We start from the raw sequence: 27,026 nt of genomic DNA on the forward strand, positions 1-27,026 counted from the left end.
TCGAAACTTACAAGTAATAAAAATGGTTGGTCTAATGGTGACCCCCCCCCCACCAAAGGGGGGTCTGAAATAGAGAAACTAAGCCTAAATGCAAATGCCGAAGCTGCAAATAAGAGCAGTGCAGGTATATATAAATCTGTGGCCAAAGTGACTTTTAGTGCCAAAAATTATTTAGATCTAAGTCCGACAAATAAGGGATCAGAGCCCACTGTTGCTTGTGGTCAGAACATTCACAATGATTTGTGAGCCAGAACACATCTATGCTGACTCTTCCAAGCACCTTGAACTTTTCATATGCTTAAATCTAATAATCATATAAGGGGAGGTATCTTTGACCTTGCTGAATAGACACCATGAGCAAATCTCACACTCCTGAGCTTAAAAAAGTTCATGGACAAGAAGTTTATCATTGAAATTAAATGGTGGCAAACATGCCCAAGGAATATTGTGGGAACTTGATCCCTTTATGAATCTTTTGATAGATGGATGTGTGGCGATGGCAACTAGTAGACAACAGAATAATATTGGAATGGTGGTACTATGAGGCAATAGTATCATCATGTTAGAAGCCTTGGAAAGAGTATAAAGAACAGCTATGTTCACCAGAGACCTCGGTTGTTTCCATATCTCCTGTTTTACTACAATATAAAAATCGAGTCTTGTACATTTTCACATTGAACTTTTGTTAAATAAACTTTTGTATCAAAAAATATTAATCATGAGATCTGCATATGCAATAACCCTGAACACAGAACAATGCTAACAAAAACAAAACAATGTGGAAGAAGCATGATTAATACGTGAGCTCTCTCAGTATGAATTTTGTTCCTTAACCTTTAACCCCTGGACCCTCACTTTTCTGTACATTCCCATAAGCCAAGATATTTGCATTTATATTTTATAATTTGTATTATGAAAATAAATGTGAAATGTGCATTTTTTAACTATTCAACATGCTTCTATTTCCACCCTGAAATAGAAAAAAATATATGGCTATCTTAGCCTTACAGACTAAGAGTAACAGAAAATATCATAATCCTTTGTACTAAATAAATACCATCATTTTATGTTGACATGAATTATCACAAGCTTCACCAACTTTCAATAGTAGTAAAAGAGGGGCACCTATTTGACCAGGAAAACACCACAGAGGCAAATTCAAACATAATGACTCCACTCTAACCACTTTTTAAAATTATGCCCCCAAAGCTAGTCTAGGTGATCCCTCTATTTTCATAGGCGCTCGCGCGCTCTCTCTCTCTCTCTCTCACACACACACGCACACACACACACACACACACACACAAGAAGAAAAACCAGCCATTCTTAAAATACAGCATAAAAAGGGAATAGAAACACAAACTGACCCCTACTTACCTGTTGATATTGAGATCCTGGTGAATGGGGGTATAATGGGGCATCTTCAGGAGGAGGCGACTCATGCTCATCTGGGGCATCTTGGTCGTCTGGCTCCTAATTTTAAATATTTAAAGATAAAGAATTATGTGGGCAAATTCAAGTGTATTTTAAAATTTTTTCTATTTGAAATAAATTTTTAGAAATAAACTAACAACTTTTCTTTTACTGCAGATAAATTAAAGCAACTGAAAAAAAATTCCAATTTGGGTTCTCTTAGAAATACTTATGTCAAGCAATTTTACGGAAATTTGAAGAAGGCTCTCTCAATTAAGATCACCATGTAGTAATAAACGTTTAAACAAACAACACTTAAACATAATTTTTTACACTATCATTAATACATAATAAACACTGGCCTATAAAATAAAGAATTACTTTGCTTTCTTCCATTTCTATCTGCTGCACACTGGTGGCTTTTTTTACCTCCTCTGGACAGAGTTCACAAGCTTTTGCAAGTGTCATCCTAGCACTATGTGATCTCTCCAAGAAATAACCATTTGACGTTTCATTGCTTTGTACTGGAGGAGACCAATTGTTGTAAGTATACTGAGGATTGCCAGTGTATGGTCGTCTTTCAAGTTCATCTCCAAGCCATTCCACGGCCCAGGTCCACTTTCTTTTAAGATCTCCATTGCCCTTTGAAAGAAAATAAAACTATATATGCAAAAGGTTTCAGAATAATTTTCAAAGGTAACCTACTGAAATCAATATTTTTAATATTTTAAAAATCTAAAATAGAATAGAATATTTTAATATTTTAAAAATAGAATTGAAATTCTATTAATATTAAAATTTAGTATTTTAAAAATAGAATTTAAAATAGAATAGGATATTTTAATATTTTAAAAATAGAATATAAAACAACTCCAAATTCTCATAATAGGAGAAAGGATAGGTGGAGGGAGAGAAACATCCATTGGTTTCTTCTTGTACATGTACCAATTTAGGGATTAAAACTGCAACATAGGCATGTGCCCCGATTGGGAATGGAACCGGCGGCCTTCTGCTTTGTGGAATAATGATGCCCACCCAACTGGACCACACAAGTCAGGGTGATTCTATTCTTTTAAAATAGATTCCTTAATCCTGATTCAGATTTCTGCAAAATTGTAAGGAAAAAAAACCTCACCTGTAAAATCTGGTAAGCCACAGGACAATTGCTAAAGAGAGCCACCATACATTTTATACACTGGTATGCTCTTTTTTGATAGTGATTCTTAGAGCGCTGAATTGTGTCAAATAGTCCATCTCGATCATCTGGGATTCCTTTAAGTGCATTATGAATTCTGAAAGAAAACCAGATATAAAATAAAAACTTCTAAAATCAAATAGCGGCTAACAATTTGTTGAGCAGCTACTATGTGCCACAGTATCTTTGATGTAGTCATGTAATCTAATGCTAGACATAAGTAGGTAGTTATCAAACCCTATATTAAATAGCTTGCTTAGCAGTCTGTGCTCTTACCAACTTATTACCAATCAAAATTGATATTGTTGTGTTAATTCAAGCACATGACCAAAAGTGACACAAAGAGTAATAAACTTAAAGTTAACTAACAACTAAGTTTATGACTGTTGCACTTAAGAATTTGCTTCAAGTGAGCAACACAGTTGCTTTTGTAATACAGCATTTCTGAAAATAAGTTAGAGTTCAGTGCCTATGAAACAGTAATATAATTTGGAAGTACAGAATTAATTTGAATAATGAGAATACATGGCAGGTAAAGCAATTTTTACCAGCAATACTACAAGTTGGCTGATTTGCCAAGGATGAAGATTTCATTTCAGCTCCCACCCAAGTACAACAGGACAATATGTAGTCAATGATTTCCTTGTTCTTCCCCCAAATAAACAATTTAAAAAACGATTGTGGAGCAAAAATGCATCTTGTTTCCTGTGTTCAAAACCACTTGCTAGTGAATCAAATGTGGTATACACGTACAGTGAAATATTAGTCAGTCTAAAAAAGGAGTAAAACTGTGTAACATGTTATACTGATGAGCCCTGAAGACATTAAGGTAAGTGAAATAAACCAAAACAAAACAACAAATAAGTTTATGATTCCACTTAGAAGTACTTAGAATAGCCGAAACCAGAGAAAGAATAATGGTTACTAGAGGGTGTGTCTTTACCATTATCACTTGTTTTAATCAAGTGAGTCAAGATATGACTAATTGTTTTAAAGCTATAAACGCTTACAATAATTTATATTATTTTTAATCCTCACCTGAGGACTTTTTTTCCCCATTGCTTTTGAGAGAGAGAAAGGAGAGAAAAACATGCATTGGCTGCCTCCTGCACATGTGAGGACCAGGGATGTAATAAGCACCTGGACCTCACCTGGACTGCGAAAGGCATCAGCAACTTAGGTATGTGCCCTGACTAGGAACTGAACTCACTTTTCAGTTAAGAGATGGTGCCCCAACCAAGCAACACGGGCCAGAGCTGCTTACAAGAATTTTAAATGAAAATAGTAAAAGTTAAATTACATTAAAACCAGTTCTTAAATAATTTTTTAAAAATATTTTAATTAATTTATTTTTAGAGAGGAGAAAGGAGGGAGAATGAGAGTGAAACATCAATGTGTAAGAGAAAAACATCCACTGGTTACCTCTTGCACATCCCAACCAAGGACTTAGCCCACAACCCAGGCATGTGCCCTGACTGGGAATCGACCCTGTGACCTTTCAGTTTGTAGGCTGACTCTTAATCCACTGAGCCACATCAGCCAGGGCAAAACCAATTTTTAAGAAAACTTTCAAATCCTTTGATCATATTGAGAAGGGTACTAGACTTCTGCCAAGATGGAGGCATAGGTGGAAACACTGTGCCTTCTCGCACAACCAAGTTTGAATACAACAAAGGTTTGGAGAACAAAGACACAGCCAAAGAACAGAAAACTGAATTATACAGAAGTCTGACAACCACGAACCGTTCAACCGGGACGGTAAGAGAGGCGGAACCAGCAGCGGAGCAGGTTCGGGGCAGGAAAGATCCTCAGACCTAGGTGCACAAGTGGCCCAGACCCAGTCAGGGTCTGGGGCACACTGACCGTGGTGGCACATTCGCGCACAGTGAGATGGACCATGCAGGCCCCAGGGGGCGAGGGCTGACAGTGGTGGCACACTCATGTGCAGTGGGACAAAACATGTGGGCCCCGGTGACGATGGCAGCTGCCACACCTGTGGGGGCTGCCAAGGGAGGCAGCAGATGGGACGCCATTGCTCCCTGTTGACCCCGCCCCCACATACAACGTCACAACCCAGCGACTGAGTTGCCCTGCTCTGGTGAACACTTAAGGCTCTGATCCTGCTACTTAACAGGCACAAACAGCCCAAAAGATGGCGCAAGAAGAACTCAAAGTCCCAGAGCCAATAACTCTCAGTGACCAACAGATTGCCAGCCTCTCAGAAGCACAGTTCAAGACACTGTTTATCAGGATGCTCACAGAACTGGTGGATTATAGTCACAAATTAGAGGATCATATGAAGGTTAAACTAAGTGAAATGAAGGGAGATGTCCAGGAAACAAATAGCAATGGAAAGGAAACTGGGACTCAAATCAATGGAATGGACCAGAAGGAAGAAAGAAACATCCAACCAGAAAGGAATGAAGAAACAAGAATTCAAAAAAATGAGGAGAGGCTTAGGAACCTCCAGAACATCTTTAATGTTCCAACATCTGAATTATAGGGGTACCAGAAAGGGAAAAGGAACAGCCACGAGTGGAAAATTTATTTGAACAAATAATACAGGAGAGCTTCCCCAGTCTGGCAAAGGAAATAGACTTCCAGGAAGTCCAGGAAGCTCAGAGAGTCCCAAATAAGTTGGACCCAAGAAGGAACACACCAAGGCACATCATCATTGGCCAAGACCAAAATGAAGGAGAGAATCCTAGAAGCAGCAAGAGATAAGGGGACAGTCACCTATAAAGGAGTGCCCATCAGACTGTCAGCGGATTTCTCAAAAGAGACCTTACAGGCAAGAAGGGGCTGGGAAGAAGTATTCCAAGTCATGAAATCCAAAGACCTACAGCCAAGATTGCTTTATCCAGCAAAACTTTCATTTAGAATGGAAGGACAGATAAAGTGCTTCTCAGATAAGGTCAAGTTCAAGGAGTTCATCATCACCAAGCCCTTATTATATGAAATGCTAAAGGGACTTATATAAGAAAAAGAAGATGAAAAATATAAACAGTGAAAGGACAGCAAACTCACAGTTATTAACAACCACACCTAAAACAAAAGCAAACCAAGAAGACAGCTAGATCAGGAGTGGAACCATAGAAATGAAGAACACATGGAGGGTTAGAAACAGGGGGGTGGGAGGGGGAGAAGGGGGGAAAAGGCACAGAAAATAGCATAGATGGTAGGCAGAAAATAGATAGGGGGGAGGGCGAGAATAGTGGGGGAAATATAGAATCCAAAGAACTTGAGACAAGTGGTTATAAACTAAGGGGGGGAGAATGGTGGGGGAGGGAGGGTGTGGGTGGAGGGGATTGAAGGGGGGGAATAGAACAACTGTAATGGTATAATCAATAAAATATATTTAAAAAGACTTAAGACTGTATTTTAAGCATTTTCTTATTAGAGAACCTGTTTTCAAGTTCATTTTAATTATTATACTGAGAGTCAATCTGTTACATAGATCTTGAATTGTTCCCCTCAAAAAACTATTATGCTATTGCCTATGTGGTAGGGAATTGGTAAGATCTGGTGGAGTTGTCAACTAATTGCATAGTTCATCACTATTGTATAACTAACTCCTGGCATTGAAGATGATATATTAAGCACTTATGGTAAAAAAACAAATAGAATAATTCTGGAAGAAGCTTGAGGGACAATAAGGTGGATAAAAGTTCTTAAAAAACAAGACAAAACAAACAAACAAAAGACCTCTAAACTTTTCACATACTGAAAAACTAGTTAGAGTTGATGCTCATTCATGGATTCCACATTGGCAATTTGGCCTATTTGTGGAACTTTGTAATAGGAAAAAACAAACAAAAAAATCACAGAGCAAAGCCCAAAACAAAATGAAATGAAATGACACTCGTGGTATTTTTGAGGTCATGAGCAGAGTGGCAAAAAGTTAATATGCCCAACAAACATTCCAAGCTCAAGTGGAACAAAAGGACACTGTCTTGTTTTATTAATGTAAACAAGTGCCCTTTTTACTATCTATTTAGTGATACCCTTTCCACACTTTTTGTTTATTTCATTGTGTAAAATGACTTCCAAATGTTATTTTATGTGACTAATCCTAAAACTCATATAATCTAACCCTAAAATAAGCCCAGGGAATTATTAACAAAATTAAAATATTTACCAAATGCTTATGCTAGTTTTTATTAATTCAAAACAAAACAATTCAAAGAAAAAAGTTAGTATATTAAGTATTCACATTGGGCAATGAAAAAAAGCTTAAAAGTGAAATAAAATGTAAGAAAAGAGGGGAATTTTTTATTCATTCTTGTCTTATGTTTCTGTTAAAAATAAAGCATTTATCAGATCTCTAAGGTGTTAAAAAAATGTGTTAAGTTAGTCTAAAAGTTGGGCAAGTAACAAAAAAGGGTATCTACCTGTGAGTCTGCCAAGAGTCCTCAATCAGTAAGATTTGCAAAAGCAGATCCAGATAGGGCCGGAGTTCGTAAGTGTAGGAATATGCAACCTAAAAACAGGTAAGACATAGTGAACAACCTTTTAAAAAGAATAACAAATCAAATCATAGAGTCATATAGATGTTTATTTCATTTTAACCTGCCAGAGAAGTTCACTGAGGACAGTAGATGAAAACTGAGGATTCTCCCAGCAGCAAAAACGAAGCAATTTGACGGTTTCCTCTGAGTTACTGCAATCCTCAATGATTTTCTTCACATAACTTGTTCTCACAAATAAAATGTCTGCCACATTCTGCTGAATTGGCATTATAGGTTGTGATAAATTAGGATCACCAAAAGGATTGGGCAGAGGAGGATTACCTAGAATAAAGATTTGCCATCAATGAAAAACTAATAGGCTCCTTCACAATTAATACATAGCTTGCAACATACAAACACAGCTTATGGATTTTTTAAATTCTAGAAAAAAAGCATAAACCTTTAGTGTCTTGTTTTATATTTAAACATCTTCAGAATTACTTTTAATCAGGTACTGTATATGACCGGCAGTATTTTAAAACCACTGTAAAGAATGGAGCATTTGACTTACCATTGATTGAAGACTGCATTCTTGATGAGACATTGCAACAGCGGATCAGCTGTGACACGACTGAGTATAATTTGCCTAATTCAGCATATTGGTATTTGATTGGAGGACCTGGGCCTTCATCTAAAGACACAAGCATAAAGGTGGCAGGTACACTCAATTTCAGAAGCTGTGTCTTCTCTGCCACACCTACAATGAAGAAGAGGGAAGAGAGAAGAATTATATGAGGAAAGAATTAAGATGGTATGGGTTTCATAAAAAGTAATTACCTAAAGTATTTTCTATAATTTTTTATGATAAGGGATTTAATCAGAACAGAAAATCTACTGAGTATTGGATTTAAGAATTAAAATGGTTAAACAGTGACCATGACATTCCAATCACACTGGGCATAAAGAAGAAAAACACTTTTTATACATATGGCCTGGAGAGTCTGGGGGAGTAAGGAAGTTTTTAGAAAGATGATAAAAACTAATAAAAACAAAACAAAACAAAAAAATAAATGCTCCTCAAAGTTCCCACGTCAGGTTATCTTCTCAAACTGTATGCCTCCCTTAGACAATCAAGCCCACTCTGATGGCTTCAAGTTCCAGCTACTTTCATTCAGATAATTCCAAAATATTTCCAGAAGTATCTTACTGTCCTATCGAATATCTCTATTTGGGTGTCATATAGGCTTAAAAAACTCAACGCCCAAACTGAAGTTATCATTGTACTTCCCCTGTCCATGTTCTTCCTCCTGTTTCCCCTTACAGTACAAGGCACCACTATCTGTTCCGTTTGTCAAACTGGAATCCTAGGCACCATCACCATTCTTAACCTCTTTAAGGCAGTCCCTCTCCTGGATATCCAACCACCAAATCCTCAAATAAAAGAGAACCACAACCTGTCCATTTCTATCCACTTCACTGCCAATCTCCCAGCACAGGCCACAGCCATCTCTTTCTTATAGATCATTTTAACAATCTCTAGTCTTATTCCCTTGCAATCCATTACCAACAGTATCGAGAGTTATCGTTCTAGAAAGTAAGTCTATTTAACACACTGCAGTGGCTCATCAGTGCTCTAAGGATGAAGTCCAGAATCCCTCACACAAGGCTTATCAGAATACTGCTTACCATTCCTGACATCCCCACCTTACACCAATTTTAGTAGGACTGAGTAACTTTCATTGTCTCCAATGAACCACGCTGAGTTTATTACAAGTCTTTGCATCAGCTGTTCACTCTGGATGGAAAACTAAACAAATCAATTCTCACATGAACTTCTCCATTAAGTCCCACATATCCCCAAATCTGGTCAGGTACCCCTATGATACACTTTTCCAGCACTCTGGACCTTCCCTTTGATAGTCAGTAACACACCTTTTGGCAATTACCATTTTATTTGCTTCTATGCCCCATTAAGCAATAGATTTATAGTCATATTCCAAGAAATATAGTAAATACAGGCTCACAATCTCCTATCTGAAATCCTGAGGTTCAAAAACCTCTTATAAGTGAATAAATGGATGAACGTAAAGTATCAAAATGTGTTTAGTGGAAAAAATCTGGCCTGAACTGACAAGAGGCTATGTACAGTCTTTACTTATCTCTTCCCAGTGTGACTATTCATGTTTCACTGTAGAAATATTAATGTGTACGATTAAGGTACTGTCTTGGTGCCAGCTACGGGCATGTTACACAATGCAGGTTATATGCATTGCCTTACCTTTCTTAAATCCAAACAATTCAGACCCCTAAAGCATACATGGCCTTAGGATTTCATAGTAAACTCTATAGATCTGATTTGTCTTTAGTAGAAAACTTTTAAATTAGATTACGTTATGAACCAATGATGTATCCTTTGTGAATGGGCAATATCTAAAAAGGGAGTTAAACAAAATAAGATTTTTGTGACTGCCTAAACTTGGTATTTCTAAGTTTGAAATATAGATTCCACTTATGCTTGTTCATATTATCTTCCTCCTCAACTACAAATAATCAAACATCTCCAGTATGAAAAGGTAATAGCAAATATGATAAGCCACAAAACAGGAAGTAAATGTTCAAAAGGGCATAGATCAACTGGTGATTAGTAAGTTCACAATAGAAAAAACCTAGAATGACAGGAATGTTTGGGTGCAGAACATAATTTTGGACATAAGGCCTTAAAAAAACCCTTTTTAAAAAACTTTGTACTAATACCTGACTGATATATAATTTCAATCTTAGGAAATTTATCCCAATTAACAAATATCAAATGACAATGGAAGGATTTTTTATGGTACTCCCAACTACCTATTTTCATTCAACATTTACTAAGTACTACTGTGCAAAGCTCTTATCTTTGCAATCTAGTTGAGAAGCAACATAAAAATTTGAACATTATCAAAAACAAAGTATAATAAGGCAAGTATTATGGAATAACTGAAAGAAAAAAGATCAGGTCATGTTAGAAAGAGCAGGTTACTTCGAGAATAGTATTGCTACATGGAGATAATAAATAACATATAAATACTTATGTATGAATAAACCCTTTACTCAAACTTGAGGAAATACATAGAACCTGGGAACCTTTTGGAAATGTGGATTACTTGCGCTAGCTTTCAGAATTCCAATTCGGTTGATTAGAACAGGGCCTAGGAATCAGTAGTTTCAAAAACCAGACGGATCTGGCATGGATCATTTTAGGACATAAAACAGGATTAAAACACAGATTCTGACCTGTGTCTTCTTACTGCAGAGGTAAGACACATGCCTAACTATAACGTACAAGGTGAAAAGTGCAGCAGAAAACATAAAAGTTTCAGATAAGATGCGTAATAGGTTTTATGGAATACTGTTTCTACTTTAGACCGAATTATATCTTATCACATGACAAACAACTTCACCATTTAATAGAATTATTAAAATTCTATTGTCAAACTGGAATCCTAGGCACCATTCTTAATTATTAATTATTTAAATTATTAATTTAAAAAGAATTATTAAAAGTTAAATCCTTACCTAAATTGGCATACATTACAAACAAGTTGAAATACTGTTGTAAATGACGCCCATGCTCTGAAACTTCCCTTCTCAAGAGATTTAGTACTGCTCTTAGTAAGTGATCACTCAGGCTTAAGTTGTCATAAGCCTGTAAAGGATAAAACATTAGTTGTTTTTCAGAAAAAAGGTTCAGGTATGATATAATTCTGTTCGCATAAAAAAGGGATATGTACATATACATGTTAAATATAGGCAGAAGTTTCTGGAAAGACTAATGACAAAAGTGATTTAAAAGGGTTGCTTGTTAGAAAAGGGAATGAAGATCCAAGGTAGATTTCATAATAGAGCCTTCACATTATTCTAATTTTTTAAAGAAGTCTATTTAAAAAGAAACTTTAAGAATAATCTATGAAACATGAACTGTATCATTAAGCCACTACATGTAAATGAATCAACAGAGAAAATTCCAGTTTTTAAAGAGCCAATAATCACTACTCATTGCTGTGAAGTACTTAATGGAATCTAGACATCAGACTGCATGGTGTGTGTGCATATGTACACATTTGTGAGGTAAACATATAAAACAGGTACACATATATTTGTGACTTCAAGTTCCAGGGAAAAAATTAATTTGTAAACATTTAATCATGAGGAAAAACAAAACAAAACTGGGCAATTACCTGACTAGAAGGTCCAGGAGATGCAAAAGGTGAAGGACATGGCCCATCTTGCAAGGAAAAATGTGCAATAAAAACAATAAGTTTTGCAAATGCACCCCTTACTTCTGCACTAGGGCATTCCAATAGATACTCAGAAAAGCGATTTGACACATTAAAAAGGACATTATGAGCAAACCAAAAACGTACATTCTTGCTGTGACGAAGAAGAATACACAATGCATCATACCTAAAACAAAACAGAAAAAAAAATCTATGAATATCATTTCAGTTAACATGTTTCCTATAATACAGGGATGGGTTTCTACAAACCAAATAAAAACTAGTACTAATATTAAAATGATAGGTAAGTACTATGACTTGCTTTATTCTGAGTGACGAGACAAAATCTTGTATAGTTCTCTATAAACCTATTACCAAACACTTCCTAGGTTGAATGACAAAATAATACCTGCCGTTCCCTTAGACGTCTTACCCCTGGATAAGTAAATAAAAATTGTTAAATCAAGGTATTATAGCAGCCTTTACACTTTCACAATTAGAAACACAAAAAACTCGTTTTAATTTTTTACCCTTTTAATCTATGGCAGAATTTAACACAGAAAAGTTAAAATGTAGCATTTAAAAAAATTGGTTGTGCTATATATTTTTTATTTTTAGTTAAAGATTATTTATTTATTTATCTTTAGAGGGGAAGGGAAGGAGAGAGGGAAAGAAATGTCAATGTATGGTTGCCTCTCATGCGTCCCCTGCTGGGAATCAAACCATGATCCTCTGGTTCACAGGCCCGTGCTCAATCCACTGAGCTACACCAGCCAGGGCAAAATGTAGCACTTCTTAATAGTTTAGACTTTTAACCATCACCTTGTAATCTTTCACATAGGAGATGTCAAAGATGATATAAAACAGAAGTAGAAGCCTGCTTCTAAAACAATACAAGGTTATATTTAATCTAAATAATTATTTGTATTTTTAAAGATTTTATTTATTTATTTTTAGACAGAAGGGAAGAGAGGGAGAAAGAGAGGAAGTGAAACGTCAACGTGTGGTTGGTTGCCTCTCATGTGCCCCAAATGGGGACCTGGCCCACAACCCGAGGCATGCAACCCCACTGGGAACTGAACCAGCAACCCTTTGGTTCCCAGGCCAGTGCTCAATCCACTGAGCCACACCAGCCAGGGCTAAATAATTATTTTAATATGATTTCTAATATTACTTCTAAGAGATTTTAAATTCTGTATTCCAAATCTGACACAAGATTATCATGGCTTGGGGAAAAAATAAAGCAGTATATTAATAGCCAAGCTAAATGCTAAGTATAATAGAAATGAAAAATCGAAAGCAACAAACCAATCACTGGCAGAGCCTCGGACTACTTTCTTGGTGTGAAATCCTGTGGTAAAGAGGAACCTAGCAGCAAGCTGAATACTAATCATAGCGATTTCTTCTGCTTCAGGCAACAGGTGATCTTGTCCTATAAATAAAATACAGATATAAAAATCAAACTAATTTCTGTATCTAAACCCCATTTCAAAAAATGTTTACATTTCCAAAATTCAGAAGTCCCAACTTAAAAAAAAAACCTATTAGGCTACTCATGAAGTAATTCTTAACAGTTCTCTAAAGCGCATTTGAAACTAATGGTTGAGTCAAAAACAAATTGTTATAATAAACAAAAGCCCCTGTTCTCAAACAGCAAGACAGTATATATCACTCAAAGACAACAGTCTTCTGGAATGAGACTTTAAAACAACCAAAGGTAAAAAACATGTTGATACCTGCTAAGAAATCCTGCAATAAAGTAAGAGTTGTGCTTTATTATTAAGAAGCTAAATTTTTGATACTTACCTGGAGGAGGATTTAGGTAAACACTATTACATGTAAGCAGTTTTTTCATAAACTGAAAATATTCCAGACTGTACTGCATTCGGTTATGCATGAACTGCACATTCTGTTTCCGTACACTTCTCTCAATGGCTGATGGCATAACAATCTGATGGGGTCTTGTGGCGACAGTAAGCTCTGATATGTATTTTGTCAACTCATCACCTTGGTCTATTGTGTCCAATCGCTCATAAAAAAGTATGTAAGCATTCCACCACCTTTTCTGGCGCCTATATGACATGCGTTTCATCATGTGATCAAATACTTCTCCCATGTACTCTCCACCAAAACACTGGTTTTTCATTTCTTCATCATCATCCATTTTGCACTCTGTTACATCTCCATCATCAAATTTATACCACCGATTTCTCTCACCATCTACACCATTTCTTTGAATGATGTAAGAATAATAATGTCCCCCACTTGCTTGACCACTGTGTACAAGTACACCAACAAGCCTGTATTTCGTGCTTCCTGTGGTCTCACTTTCAGACTGCTCATTCTGTTGTATCAACTGACTCTCTGGATTTACATTATCTCCTTCCAGCTTCGCAACACCTGCAACTGTGTAAGGTTCCATGTCCAGTTCTCGAGGAAATTCAAAATAATCATTGAACTTGATTGCACATTCTCTTTCCCAGTCATAGTCAAATCGTTTTAGTTGAATAGCAAGAACAGGAGGTAACTTTTTAATTAGCAACCGCTTTACAGTATCAACCTAAAATAAACAGAGCAAGTTACTAGATGCTCTTATAGTCAATCCACTGGAAAAAACAACAAACTTTAAAATAATATTATTAAATTCTCTTAAGACCAATCTAGTGTAAATAAAAATCACAATCAAGGTCATTCTGTCAGTTGATATTTTAAAAACCATTAACTAAAACTAATACGAAAATAGCTGATGCCATGTTATAAATTGCAAAAATTAGTAATATAGACATTACTTGCTGCCTGTTTTCTATATTGTCATTGTTATCTAACCATCATTATTTGTTTGATACTGTTACTCCAATAAAGGTGTAGTTTCCTGCGAGTGAACTGAAGAAAAACAGGAATAGCAGCTAATATTGGGTAATCAGGTACAGCCCAAATATTAGAGTAACATACTCAATCCTCACATTCTCTCAGGTAGGTACTATTGAATCTTAAGGATGAAGGTTAGGAGCAAAAGAGAGATTGCCTCAAGTACCAGAGCTGTGGGTGGCAGGCAGTATGACTTTACAACTCACCATCTCAACCTCTAAACTTTAATACCTTTCTAAGTGGAGTGTAAGATAAAAAAAAATCACAGGTGAGATCGATGTGAGTGTTTGGAAGCCGAGAAAGATACAGAATTACTACATGTATGTATGCATGAATTCTCTCTCCCCAAAACATGTTATGTGCCCACAGATAAAAACTAACCAGGTAAATCTAAAATTTGATCCAAGTGGTTTGAAAACACAAGCGGTAGAAGAAATCTTACGTGGCTAATTAGAGTAATTAACAGTTTTAGCAAACTCCTTGGTCTTGACAACTAACTCTGGACATGAGAGAAGAAATGATAGGTTCTACAACTCCATATGGTTTCAAGGATTTCAATAGCAGTATGGTTGAGTTATGATGAAAAATGCCTGTGTAACTCAGACAAGAGAATGTGACATTAAGCTATTACGGCTTCTGAAATGAGTCACTCTTATCTTACTTACCTGTTTTTCCTAGCCCTCTGAGATTACTTTCTCTTATTCTTCTTTCCCAGACAAACCTTTAAATAAGTTAACACCTCAACTACCCCTCTGTTACCATTGTTAACAAAGCAGGGTAGAAAATAAAGAGGTGAATTTTGAGGACAAACAAACAAACCCCCTTCCAAATCCATTAATGTAATCATAATTACTATAAAAAAAATGGACAATTCATACCTTTTTATTGCATTTTTCACAATGATATGCATTTGCACCTTCTAATAAATCTCCTTTGACATACTGTTCCAAAGAATCAAGAAGATTTTGGTGATTTCTAATGTCTACATTCAAAGTTGTAAAAGATTCTTCACACTCGTATCTAAAGATATTTAGAAAATGATCAAAAAGGATTTATTCCTTAGTTTTCTAAACATTTCTTTATGGACATTTGTAATATTTACAACAGAACACGAAATCCGTAAGTCATAGAATATTACCAATAAATGACAGTTAACATTTAACTATGTGTAACATACAGTAACATTATCCAGTGGTCAATTATCTTGTGCTGAGCACGACATTAGGTTGTTTACACACTATATGTACTAGGTTCTTTGTCTTCATGACAAACCTCCTAAAGAAATACCATCACCTACACCATAGAAATGAGGGAAATAGGATACAAAAAAGTTAATTTGGCCAAAATTACTAGGTGAAATGGTGTTTTGAAGCCAAGTCTGGCTTTACAGCTTATGCTCTATGCAGGGGTGTCAAACTCATTTCCACTAGGGGTCATATCAGCCTCACGGTTAACTTCAAAGGGCCGAATGTTATTTCAACTCCGTAACAGTTAGGAGGAGTTACATTTACACAGTCCTAAAATTACAGCCAGCCCTTTGAAGGCAACTATGAGGCTGATGAGGCCCCCAGTGAAAATGAGTTTGACACCCCTACTCTATAGCCTACCATGCTGCTTCCACCTGTCATTTGTTCAGAAAGCAGCAATTCACGACAAAGCATTTATTAATGGCCTGAACTTAAAAATGTTCCTTTTCTTTAATTGAAACCTTATTAAAGCACAAGTTTGAACATACAAATGAATAGGGGATAAGCAATCTGAGTATGAGTCACAACCCACCACTTAACAATTTTCTACTAAGGAATCTTTAGATTTGTGATGAGGCATTCATAATTTCAGAACATGAGATGTGGAGAACACATTATTAATGATTACATTCATTCATCCAACAAATATACCAGAGTGCACTGTGAAAAGCACTGTGGGACAGTCAATGTTTAAGATAGTCCCTCATATTTAGTTAGGGACTAAAGGCTTTTCAATTTTGTTAGGGAAAAAAGACAGGAACATAAATAAAAGCATAAGTGACATGAATGGAACACAAAGTAGGTATTAAGCAAATTGCTACTATTATCGGGGAATAGCCCATAGAAGAGAGAAAAAAAAGTTAGTTCATTATGATTCCAGTGAAAAAGTAGGACATTCTAAGTTGAGAAATCAGCAAATTTTTTCTGTAAAAGAGCAGATAGTAAATGTAACAGGCTTTTTTTTGGGGGGGGGGGTGGCGGCAGGGTGCTGTGAGGTACCTATGACAATTACTAAACTCTGCTGTTACAGTGAAAGCAGCCAGACAGACAGTAGGTAACTTTACAAACACAGATGCAGGGTTGGATTTGACCTTAGGGTTCATAGTTTGTTAACTACTGTTCTAGACAAATAATGCCCTAAAACAGATAGGGCTCTTTTTATAGAAACTCCTAGCATGTAACAAGAGTAACACTAGTTTAGTTGTGGAGCAGGTATTTGAACTTTAATGATCTTACCTAAGATCATGCTGTCTTGATTTTTAGTAGTTTTACTGAGCTATCACCCACCCCCTGAAATTTCCACATAAATTTGAAAATTGTCTAAAACAAACCAAGAAGTAGCAGTAAGAATAGATGACCAAAGAGGTAGCTATTCCATCAGCAATTAAAAACAAGTAGTAAAAATGACAGTGCTATTGTCCATCTAATATAAAATATCTTTCAAAAGGACCAAAAGATGTCCAGGTTATGTAAACAGTTATATATCCTTGATCTAAATGAATGGTTTGACCTAACAGAAATTTCTCATTCATATAGTATTACTCTCCCCAGTCATTTTCCTATGTTAAAAAAGGAAGCACTCCTCACCAACCATGTACAAATACAACCCATGACTATATGTAATACTATTTGGGCTTATAGAAAACACTAACTTACTGTGATATTTTGGCAAAAACAATCTCAAACCAACATTAATTGATAATATACAAGAGAAATTCCAAAGCAAAACTTCTATGTAACAGGTATAAACATTATCAGTAATGAACTATTTTCAATTAGAGTCCTAAACAAACAATTTTGCTTTTAATATAAAAAACAAAACCAAAATAAAACCTCCCCCAAAACATTTACTCAACTCTTATACTTTGTGTGAAAAACATACCTTAAGGATAACCATAATCAATGCTATTTTAAAATACAATTATTTCATTTGTATAGGAAATACAGCCTCATGTCTGCCACTTTCTAAAGTTATTGTATGAAATACTAAGAGACTAGATAAAAAACCAAATTATTTGATAATAAACAAAAAAAACCCTAAGTAGTGAGGTTTACAGTATATATTTCATCAGTATCAGGTATTTAGTAATCGATGGCACAATCCAGTTTTATACATAACAATTAGCAAAAATTTATTTTTTAGGAAAGACACAGTGAAACATCAACTTTAAATGTGTAAGAGATAACTAACACTTACCTGTGTGGACAGCCTTGACAAATCTTCTGATCAGCAAAGGAACCTCCTAAAACTTTACTTAGCATAGCAGGATGTCCTAAGGCTTTCAAAGCTTCATCTAAACTATCCACCAATGAATTAAAAAACTCTAAAGCATCATGTTGTTCACGTAGATTAACAGGCTCACCCCAAAGCCTAAGAAAAGAATAGAATAAAATATGTAATGTGCAACACTCCCAGAATATATACACAATATATTTGTTAGGGGGAAAAATAAAGCAATACAACTAAAAATGACAGCATATAAATTGAGATTTTATTCCTCAACTATGTGAGGAAATAGAAAGAAATACATACTCTAAATATAGCATGCAGTGGGGAAGTGAGTTAATACTCTTACCAGAGTAAGAGTGGTAGTTCAGTGGAGAATTAGCATGCAAGTACTGGTATGGCTGATGAAGTGCAAAGATTACATCTATTTACTCTTAAATTGATTTTTCCAAACAAAAAGAGAAAAGCTTGACTTGTCTTAGAGTTGATCTCTTTTGAGCAGCCTGAGGACTTCAGTTAGACAAATCAATCCAGAAAACAAACTATCAGTTGTGTATACTACAAAATGACAACTGAGACCGCTAAAACAGGGGCACTGCTGGAAACTATCATTTACATCTAATCTTGTATTTATAGATTTGTACATATAGACAACGTAAGTGAATTTGTTGAGAGATGTTAAATATATTTTAAATATGCTAGAGGAACTGCATTGTCTTTTTGATAAATTCTTTTGTAAAACTTTTTCTATGTAGCAGGTAATCTCATTCCAGTTATAGAGTCAATTATTAATTACAAAAGAGATAAGGTTAACTTTATAATAAAGAGAACTGTTAAGACACTAAGATATCAAAGCTATTATCACCAATAATCAGATAAGCTGATAACATTTGCCTCCCAATGCAACGAGGAAAACATAACATTACCCAGTTTTGTTGCTTAAAAAAAAAAAAAAAACCAAAACAAATAAACAAAAACAAAAAACTTTAAATCTAATCATGAGGAAATAATCACAAAAATCAATAAAGTGAGGGACATTTTGCAACACAAATGGCCTAGACTCTTCAAAAATTTCAATGCCACAAAATCAAGACAACTTAGGGCAATTACTTTAAAAATAACTAAAGAGGTTAAAAATTTTTGTGTTTCCTGCTCTGGCTGGTGTGGCTCAGTGGAATTAAGCACTAGTCTGTGAATGGAAAGGTCACTGGTTCTATTCCTCGGGCCCGGCCCCCAGCTGGAGCATGTGAGAGGCAACGGATCAGTGTTTCTCTACCTCTCTTCCCCTCTCAAAAAATACGTAAATAAAATCTTTAAAAAAATTCATTTTTGGCGATTTCTTCCAGCATACCAAATTGTGAGTGAAAAAAAGAAGAAGTCATAAAAGTATTTCTGGGAAATTAGAATACATGCTGATGAATGTTAGACATTATTAAATCAATATTAAACCTCAAGGTTGTGATAACGTATTATACACAATAGGTAAATGTCCTTATTCTTGAAGGACACATGTTGAGGCATGTAGTAAAGTGCCATGTCTGCAAACTACTATCAACTGGTTTAGAAAAATCCAAACAAAAACAAAACCCAAGTATACACATAAGCAAATGGGAGAAATGTTAAGAAGTGGTCAATTTGGGTAAAGAATATAACACAAAGGTGCCCTGGCTGGTGTAGCTCAGTGGATTGAGTGCGGGCCTCCAAACCACATGATCGCGGTTCGATTCCCAGTCAGGGCACATGCCTGGCTTGCAGGCCGGTTCCCAGCAAGGGACTCACGAGAAGCAACCATACATTGATGTTTCTCTCCTTCTCTCCTTCCCTTCCTCTCTAAAGATAAGTAAATAAAATCTTTTAAAAAAAGAATATAACACAAAGGTGATTATTATAGTACTTATTTACCTTTTCTATTGGTTTAAAAATTTTCAAGCTAAAAATTTAGGGGGGATAGGGAACATAGGATGGTATATTACATGTCTAAAGTGTGCATAATTGACAAGCCTTATGACTGAGATGGAACAAACCAGGGGAAGAAAGAGAACTAGAATAGTCAGAGAAGTTATAGGGTGTGTGTCAGGTAATGGGAGTGAAAAAAGCAAAAGCAGAGCCGGGAAAAAGGGTGGTGGTGCATGCAAGCCAATACTAGGGGGCCTAGTTATGACAATCAGAGGAATTTTATATGGTGAGTCATAGGGAGCTCACTGTACTATATATAAGGCAGTGGTTTTGAAAAAAATCTAAGTAGTATCCTTGTAGGGAAAAGGGATGTTGCTCTGATTGAAGCAGGGAAGGTGGACCAGAATAGCAGGAGTCTGGGAGATACCTCAAAGGGATTATAAGGAGTTTTATTTAACAAATCCACTGTTACAAAGGATTATAGCCTTTTTTATACCTAGTAAAGAGTTATGTGAGGGGAGAAAAAAGGCAGAAAACTGTACTGGAAGAACAATTAAAATAAAAAATTCAATTAAAGAAGTTATGTGGTTGTATTGTGGTATGCACAGTCCATGACACATGATAAGCAACAATTTTTAAAAAACAAAATGAAATTGCCCTGGCTTGTGTAGCTCAATGGATTGAGCGCGGGCCTGCGAACCACACGATCATGCTTCGATTCCCAGCCAGGGCACATGCCTGGGTTGCAGGCCAGTTCTCGGCAGGGGACCCACGAGAAGCAACCATACATTGACATTTCTCCCTCCCTCTCTCCTTCCCTTCCCCTCTAAAAATAAAATAAATAAATAAATAAATAAAAGGGAAGACTTAGACTTAAAAAAAAAAAAAAGAAATTGAATTACTTGGTAAGGGTAAGTTTCCCTTTATATATCTATGCTATATCTATCTATTCTAATAAATGGAAGAATAGCAAAATTAAAAATTAGCCCTGGCTGGAGAGGTTCAGTGGAAGTGTGCTGGCCTGTGTACTGGTTTGGTTTGATTTGCGGTCGGGGCACATGCCTAGGTTACAGGGCTGGTCCCTGGTTAGGGTGTGCGAGAAGCAACCAATTGATGTATCTCTCACACTTCCATGTCTCTCCCCCTCTTTCTTTTTCCTTTCCCCCTCTCTAAAAATAAATAAAAATCTAAAAAGCAAAGAAACCTCGTCAATCTGATCAACCCTCTATCTAAGTCTCACTACCTATTTAAAGGAAATATAGGGAACCGAGGAAAACAAACTACTAAAATACCACAGGGTATTATCAACAAAATCCAGACAGTGGGAAAATTTACAGGGTAAATTACTGTACTTTTTTCTTCAACAAATAATTATAAGGGTGAAAAAATTAGGAGAGATTAAAGGCATAGCAAAATTTTGGTATTTGTGGATCCTAATTAAAAAAATATATATTGAAAATCAATTATAAGATAACTTGGTAAATTCAAACAATGACAAGGATATTAAGGAATTTTTAAAAGACAGGGCAATAGTATTATGGCTGTATTTTTAAAAAGACATCTGAGATTTGCTTCTAAACTATCTGGAAAGAAGTAGATGGGAATATAGATTCAACACAATTGGTCATGAGTTGACAACTGTTGAAGTAGGGTAATGTACACCCCTAAGGGGTCATACTATTTTCCCTACTTTAAAAAAATATGACAAGTTTCCAAAATAAAAATAAAAAATTATTAACATCTTTGTTTTCTTTTATTTATTTTTAGAGAGAGGGGATGGGAAGGAGAAAGAGTGGGAGAGAAACATCAATGTGTGGTTGCTTCTCATGCATCCCCCACTGGGGACCTGGCCTGCAACCCAGGCATGTGCCCAGACTGGGAATCGAACCAGCGACCCTTTGCTTCACAGGCCCATGTTCAATCCACTGAGCTACACTAGCCAGGGCAAAAATTATTAACATCTTAAAAGACTAAAGAATCCTGCCTCTCCTTACTATGACACGTTCTACTACTTCTTTTGAGGACAATGTACCAAAAAAACACAACTAAAAAGTAAAGTTTAAACATTACTATTGCTTAAACACTGAACATAAATATGCCTTCTGACATAAATTTTAGAAGTTTAATGTAGTGTACTGAGATGTTCACAAAGGTTTAACCAGTTATCCCTATTCTTATCCATCCATAGTTTACCTGAACTGTTTCCAAAATCCTCTGGGCACATAGTACTGTAGTCGAGAAGCAGCTAAGTGACCAAAGATGACCTGAAGGTGTCTTAGAACACCAATATTGTACTCTTTCCTATCTTCTGTTTTACTTAATGCTGGTTTGTCTTCAAATTGTTGAGGATATCCAAATACATCATCTCTGGGATCAACATTGCTCTAGAAATCAAAAAACATCATTAATGTATAATTTACAGTATAATATGTTGAGACAAATGCCAGTTAGTGAACAAATTACCTGTATGTCTACTTATTTCCAAAGCATTTAACTTTTAATTTGTAAATTTTAATTTACAGCAATACTGTTCATCTCCAGCATTTCATGAGGGTTGCTCTAAAGGAATAACCCTATGTATCCGACAGGTAGATAACAGATAATACAACAGTGTAGGGACTGAGTTAGACTGAACTGGACACAAATGCAGGCTTTGTACTTATAAGCTAGGTAACTGTGCAAGTAAGTTACTCAGCCTTCCCAAGCTTCAGTTTCCTCATAAGTAAGTCAAGACAGTACACTCTTCATATAGCTGTTGTGAGGTTTATATGAGATAACTTTTGTAGAACCTCCCAAAACAATCCTTTGTACACATCTGGTAAGAATCTAAAATGGTGTAGCCACTATGAAAGAGAATGCCTTAAAAATTAAAAACAGAGCCCTGGCTGGTGTGGCTCAGTGGATTGAGCGCAGGCCTGTGAACCAGGCGATCGTGGTTTGGTTCCCAGTCAGGGCACATGCCTGGGTTGCAGGCCAGTTCCCAGTTCCTGGCAGGGGACGCACAGGAGGCAACCATACATTGATGTTTCTCTCTCTCCTTCCCTTCCCCTCTAAGATAAATGAATAAAATCTTTAAAAAAATTAAAAATAGAATCATCACATGATCCAGTAATTCCACTTCTGGGTATACACTCAGAACTGAAAGGTCTCAAAGAGATATTTGTACATTCTCGTTCATAGCATCACTGTTCACAATAGCTGAAATGTGAAACCCAAGTGTCCACTGATATAAATAAAATGGGCCCTGGCCAGTGTGGCTCAGTTGGTAGGAGTGTCATCCCATAACCAAAGAGCTGCAGGGTTTAATTTCTGGTCAGGGCACATGCTTAAGTTGCAGGTTCGATCCCTGATCCAGGTGACGTTTCTCTTCCTTCCTCTCTCTCTAAAAGCAATGGAATAAAAATGTCCATGGGTGAGGGGAAAAAAATAAAAGTAAATAAAAGAAATGGGATATTATCCATACAATGGGGACATCATTCAGCCTTAAAAGGGAATGAAATTGACATATGCTATTGATATGGATAAACTGTGAGGACAGTATATTAGTAGAAGAAACCCATCACAAAAAGACAAATATGGTATGATTCCAATTATGTCAGGTAACTAGAATAATCCAACTCAGACAGAAAGAGTCTAGTGGTTGCACAACTGTGCCTGAGACCTTTAATACAGAAACAGACTACCTCTAGTTCCTGCTCACAAGAAATTTACAATCTAGGGAAGTAAACAAGCACACAGACAGAAACGCAAAGCAAAAAGTAAAAACTCCCAGAGTGAAATGGGGTGCTAAGACAACATGAAGCAGAGGGTACAGTTTATTTGAAGAAAACAAAGGTGGGGGATACCTTATTTAAAAGTGTATCATATTCTGTCTGCCTCATTTACTTGTTGCCAGTATAATTAGGTATCTCTGATTGTGCTTAACTCAATACCTTGGAGAATTAGAATATGTATTTTAATTTTTACTCAGCAGAGTGGGTCTTAACCAGGTACGGGTGTAAACAGCCTCTATGAAGCTTTCCTTTTTAAAAGGTAAAGCTACTCAGACCACCCCACTCGCTGGATGATGTGGTTCAGTAGGTCTGGGGAAGAGTTGAGGCAAGTGTATGTTTTGGAAACCCTTAAGTGAGTGATAAAGAACTCTAGAGCAAACAGTTGTGGTGACTGAAGAGAACCATTCAACATACTTACTGCAATTAGAACACACTCTGGCTTCTCCAGTTCTCACCAACACTATGAACAGTAAAAGGTAAAATAAAAAAGAAATACAGGGTAGATAGAAACATGGCCACAATTTTCTCTGTTTAAAGAGCTGTGCCACAGTCACGTCAACTTCTCTGCCATCGCAACCCAACTTTTCTAAAACTTTATTGTGTATTGGATACTCAGTAGGCAGCCTAAATTTTGTCACAATACCATGTAACATTTAAAGTCCAGAGAAATTTGTTGCCTAAGAAGGGAGAGCTATATTCTGGGAAAAAAGTAAAAGTATCGCAAAGTGAGCATGGATAGTAAACTGGAATAGCATACAAATTGGCACAAATTAATGGAGATATGTATTAAAAGTATAAAGTAGAAAAGTAAAAATATAATTTAAACTATTATTAAAATGAAGATCCTTATCATTACACAAACTCCAGATTAAACACTTCACAAAAAAGTTGAGTATCTTAATTTTTGCTTTAAGTACATATAAAACTACAGTAAGAATTAACTATAGTTTAAAATGTGGTAGATAGTCTATGCCAGGAGATTCTAGCTTTATTATGAAGTATGTCAATAGGTCCAATGGAAGTACAACACTTAACAACAGAGAACAGGGTGGGGGGGGGCAGGGTTGGGAATATAAGACAGAAAGCTGTACTTGAACAAGAATTAAATAAAAAAATTATAAAACAAAAAACAGAGAACAGTATCTGGTATCAGAACTTCTAACTCAGAAAACAAGAAGGCTAAATAAAAATTACCTCATTGTCCTGTTTCTCATCCCCAGACATATCATCATCTACATCACTGCCTGTGCCCTCGATGGCAAGAATACCGTTCCTGATGGACGGAATCATGTAGAGTTGCTGAATAACAGAATTCATGTAACAAGTAGCACCAGCATTTTTCAGCCCCACAAATCCTTTTGGAGGGCGGGGTCCAACAGGTGGCAGATACTCCCACTCAGTAAGTGCTTCACATGCTGAAAGAAGATGAAAAGATTCTTATAGTATGAATACAACCATTTTCTCCACTTTTAGCTCTAGTAAGCTAGTAATAAATTAACATTAGTAACAATCCCACCACTCTTACAGCCACCTGAAGGCATGCTCCAAGTTTGCATTTCAACCTTAACAAACCTAAAATACACAGGACATGTTATCACTCTACAGATGCTTACCCTGCTACCTGCGAACCCACGTTTTTATCTGACGTTACTTCTAACGGCAGTCTCAGTCTCAGGATTCCTACACACTAACCTTATGGTTAGCTTTATAGTTTAGTCATTATGAACTTTCCACACTTTTATGTTTTTACAAGTACCTTCAAAACACATTTGGGAATAAAATGTTATATAAATACACCAACATATCACAGCTTTAATACTAACATCCTCTGGGTTCACATCCAGGTTCTGATGCTTAGCAACTCTTTCACCTTCATTACGTAAGTCTGCATCCTTCCTAATAAGTGTGGCAATAAGAGTACACTTGCTTTACCTACAATTACAATGTTATTTTGAGGAGCAAAGAATAGTGAATTTGAAAGTTCTGTGAAATTGCAAATCAGCATCTATCTGCCCCTCTGCCTAACACAAACCTGAAAATAACAACTATCATTGTCTATGAGAAGGGTAAGATAAATTGTAATATACTGAACTGAAAAGTATACATTCAATAAATGAAATATGTAAATATTTTCGTGTTGACAGGGTACAATCACAGACATACTAAAGGGAAAAATCTCTAAAGAACATTGTTGTGTACCACATGCCAATCTGTTAAAAAAAACCTCAACAAACAAACCTTTGTATGTGGATTTTGTATACACAGAGGTGCTGGGAGGGCAGATACAAACTGACCACAATGGTTGCAGCTATAAAAGGAGACCAGGAGACTGGACTGTGCAGGAAACACACTTTTTAGTACACACTTTTCTTTGATACTTAAAATTTTTACCATGCAAAGAAATGAGTGACCTTTCTCTTTCTGCCACTTTGGAACATGTGGAGGTGTACTGGAAATAGGACTTCAAAAATGGCCAATACATCTGGAAGGTTGTGGTCCAAAGCTGCTTTTTGCTGGCTACTAGTGGAAGGAACATGTGGCTTCTCTTCTTAAAACTGAAGGTATTTATGCTGAAGATGAAAGTGAATTCTATTTGGGCAAGAGATACGCTCATATGTACAAAGCAAAGAACAAGGTTGACTTCTGGAGGCAAACAGAACAAAACCAGAAGCATCTGGGAAAAAGAAACGCATGCTCATGTGGCATAGTTCATGCCAAATTCCAAAGCAACTTTTATGCTAAAATCATTAGATGCTGAATCCACATGATGCTGTACCCCTTTGAGGGTTTAAGCTTATTAAAAACTAAATAAATGAAAGTGAGGATTTGTATTGTTTTTTTTTTTAAGATTTTATTTATTTATTTACCTTTAGAGGGGAAGGGGAGAGGGAGAGAAACATCAGTGTATGGTTGCCTTTTGTGTGTCCCCTGCTGGGAGTTGGCCTGCAGGGAACCGGCCTGCAACCCAGGCACGTGCCCTGACTGGGAATGGAACCGCGATCCGCTGGTTCGCAGGCCTGTGCTCAATCCACTGAGCTACACCAGCCAGGGCAGGATTTGTTTTTTAAAAAGCAAACAAAAACAAAAATACTTCTTGTAAGTTACAGAAAAACAAAGCAACCAAAAAAATCTCTGTCTCATTATGCATAGGTTTGATAGAACAGCTAAAGGTCTAACATTTAAAGCAGTCAGTTTCATCAGAATTTCCTAAAATGTTATTCAAAATGTCCCTACATTCTGAAATACAACATACAGAAATAATTTGACATGTTCTTAAAAATCTACTAGAATTGATTATATTCTTAAACTCTATAAACAGTGCTTTTTGCTTAAAAAAAAAAAAGACAGCTTTTGTTGTGTTTGATTTCTTATTTCTTCTTTTCCGGTCATTTTTTTATTGCCCTCATCTGGGTTGAACATCAGTTCCATTTCTGTAAGATCTGGAGTCTATAGTCTATTTCACAGGCTTCATGTGAGCATTAACTGAGGATATAAAGTGCATGAAAATGTTACCTTCTCACATTCTAATCTTTAAAGCCAGATTTTTCTTAGCGTTCACAGGAAAATAACATTTAAGAGCTTCTAAGAGAGGGCCTGAAAGGTTTGCAATGCATGAAGTTTGTGTTTTAATTCTGGCATTTATTTTGACTACTAATTACTCTAAGGTTTGGATTTTATTCCAGAATTGACTAAGATAAAATTT

At 36.1% G+C, this 27,026-nt stretch overlaps 1 protein-coding gene and 1 pseudogene across 7 annotated transcripts in view; one reads left to right on the forward strand and one right to left on the reverse strand.

Annotated features, from left to right (window-relative positions):
- Positions 1-27,026, reverse strand: part of USP9X (ubiquitin specific peptidase 9 X-linked) — a 137,577-nt gene that overhangs the window by 1,424 nt on the left and 109,127 nt on the right. For 5 of the 7 annotated variants that reach the window (XM_037057129.1, XM_037057128.1, XM_037057131.1 and 2 more), the window contains 14 exons: positions 24,518-24,738; positions 21,744-21,934; positions 17,625-17,798; positions 15,059-15,200; positions 13,119-13,872; positions 12,621-12,744; positions 11,274-11,499; positions 10,612-10,741; positions 7,628-7,813; positions 7,178-7,398; positions 7,000-7,088; positions 2,549-2,705; positions 1,795-2,055; positions 1,378-1,473 (listed from right to left, as the gene is read on the reverse strand). In XM_037057129.1, the coding sequence (XP_036913024.1) occupies positions 1,378-1,473; positions 1,795-2,055; positions 2,549-2,705; positions 7,000-7,088; positions 7,178-7,398; positions 7,628-7,813; positions 10,612-10,741; positions 11,274-11,499; positions 12,621-12,744; positions 13,119-13,872; positions 15,059-15,200; positions 17,625-17,798; positions 21,744-21,934; positions 24,518-24,738 (2,972 nt within the window). The remainder of the gene's footprint in view (positions 1-1,377; positions 1,474-1,794; positions 2,056-2,548; positions 2,706-6,999; positions 7,089-7,177; positions 7,399-7,627; positions 7,814-10,611; positions 10,742-11,273; positions 11,500-12,620; positions 12,745-13,118; positions 13,873-15,058; positions 15,201-17,624; positions 17,799-21,743; positions 21,935-24,517; positions 24,739-27,026) is intronic. The other 2 variants (XM_037057133.1, XM_037057132.1) reach the window with 1 other exon arrangement.
- On the forward strand, positions 354-586 carry LOC118994503 (small nuclear ribonucleoprotein G-like; annotated as a pseudogene).

Source organism: Sturnira hondurensis, unplaced genomic scaffold, assembly GCF_014824575.4.
Source record: "Sturnira hondurensis isolate 20B ecotype Veracruz unplaced genomic scaffold, ASM1482457v3 Scaffold0009449, whole genome shotgun sequence".
In the NCBI taxonomy this organism is placed as follows: domain Eukaryota; kingdom Metazoa; phylum Chordata; class Mammalia; order Chiroptera; family Phyllostomidae; genus Sturnira; species Sturnira hondurensis.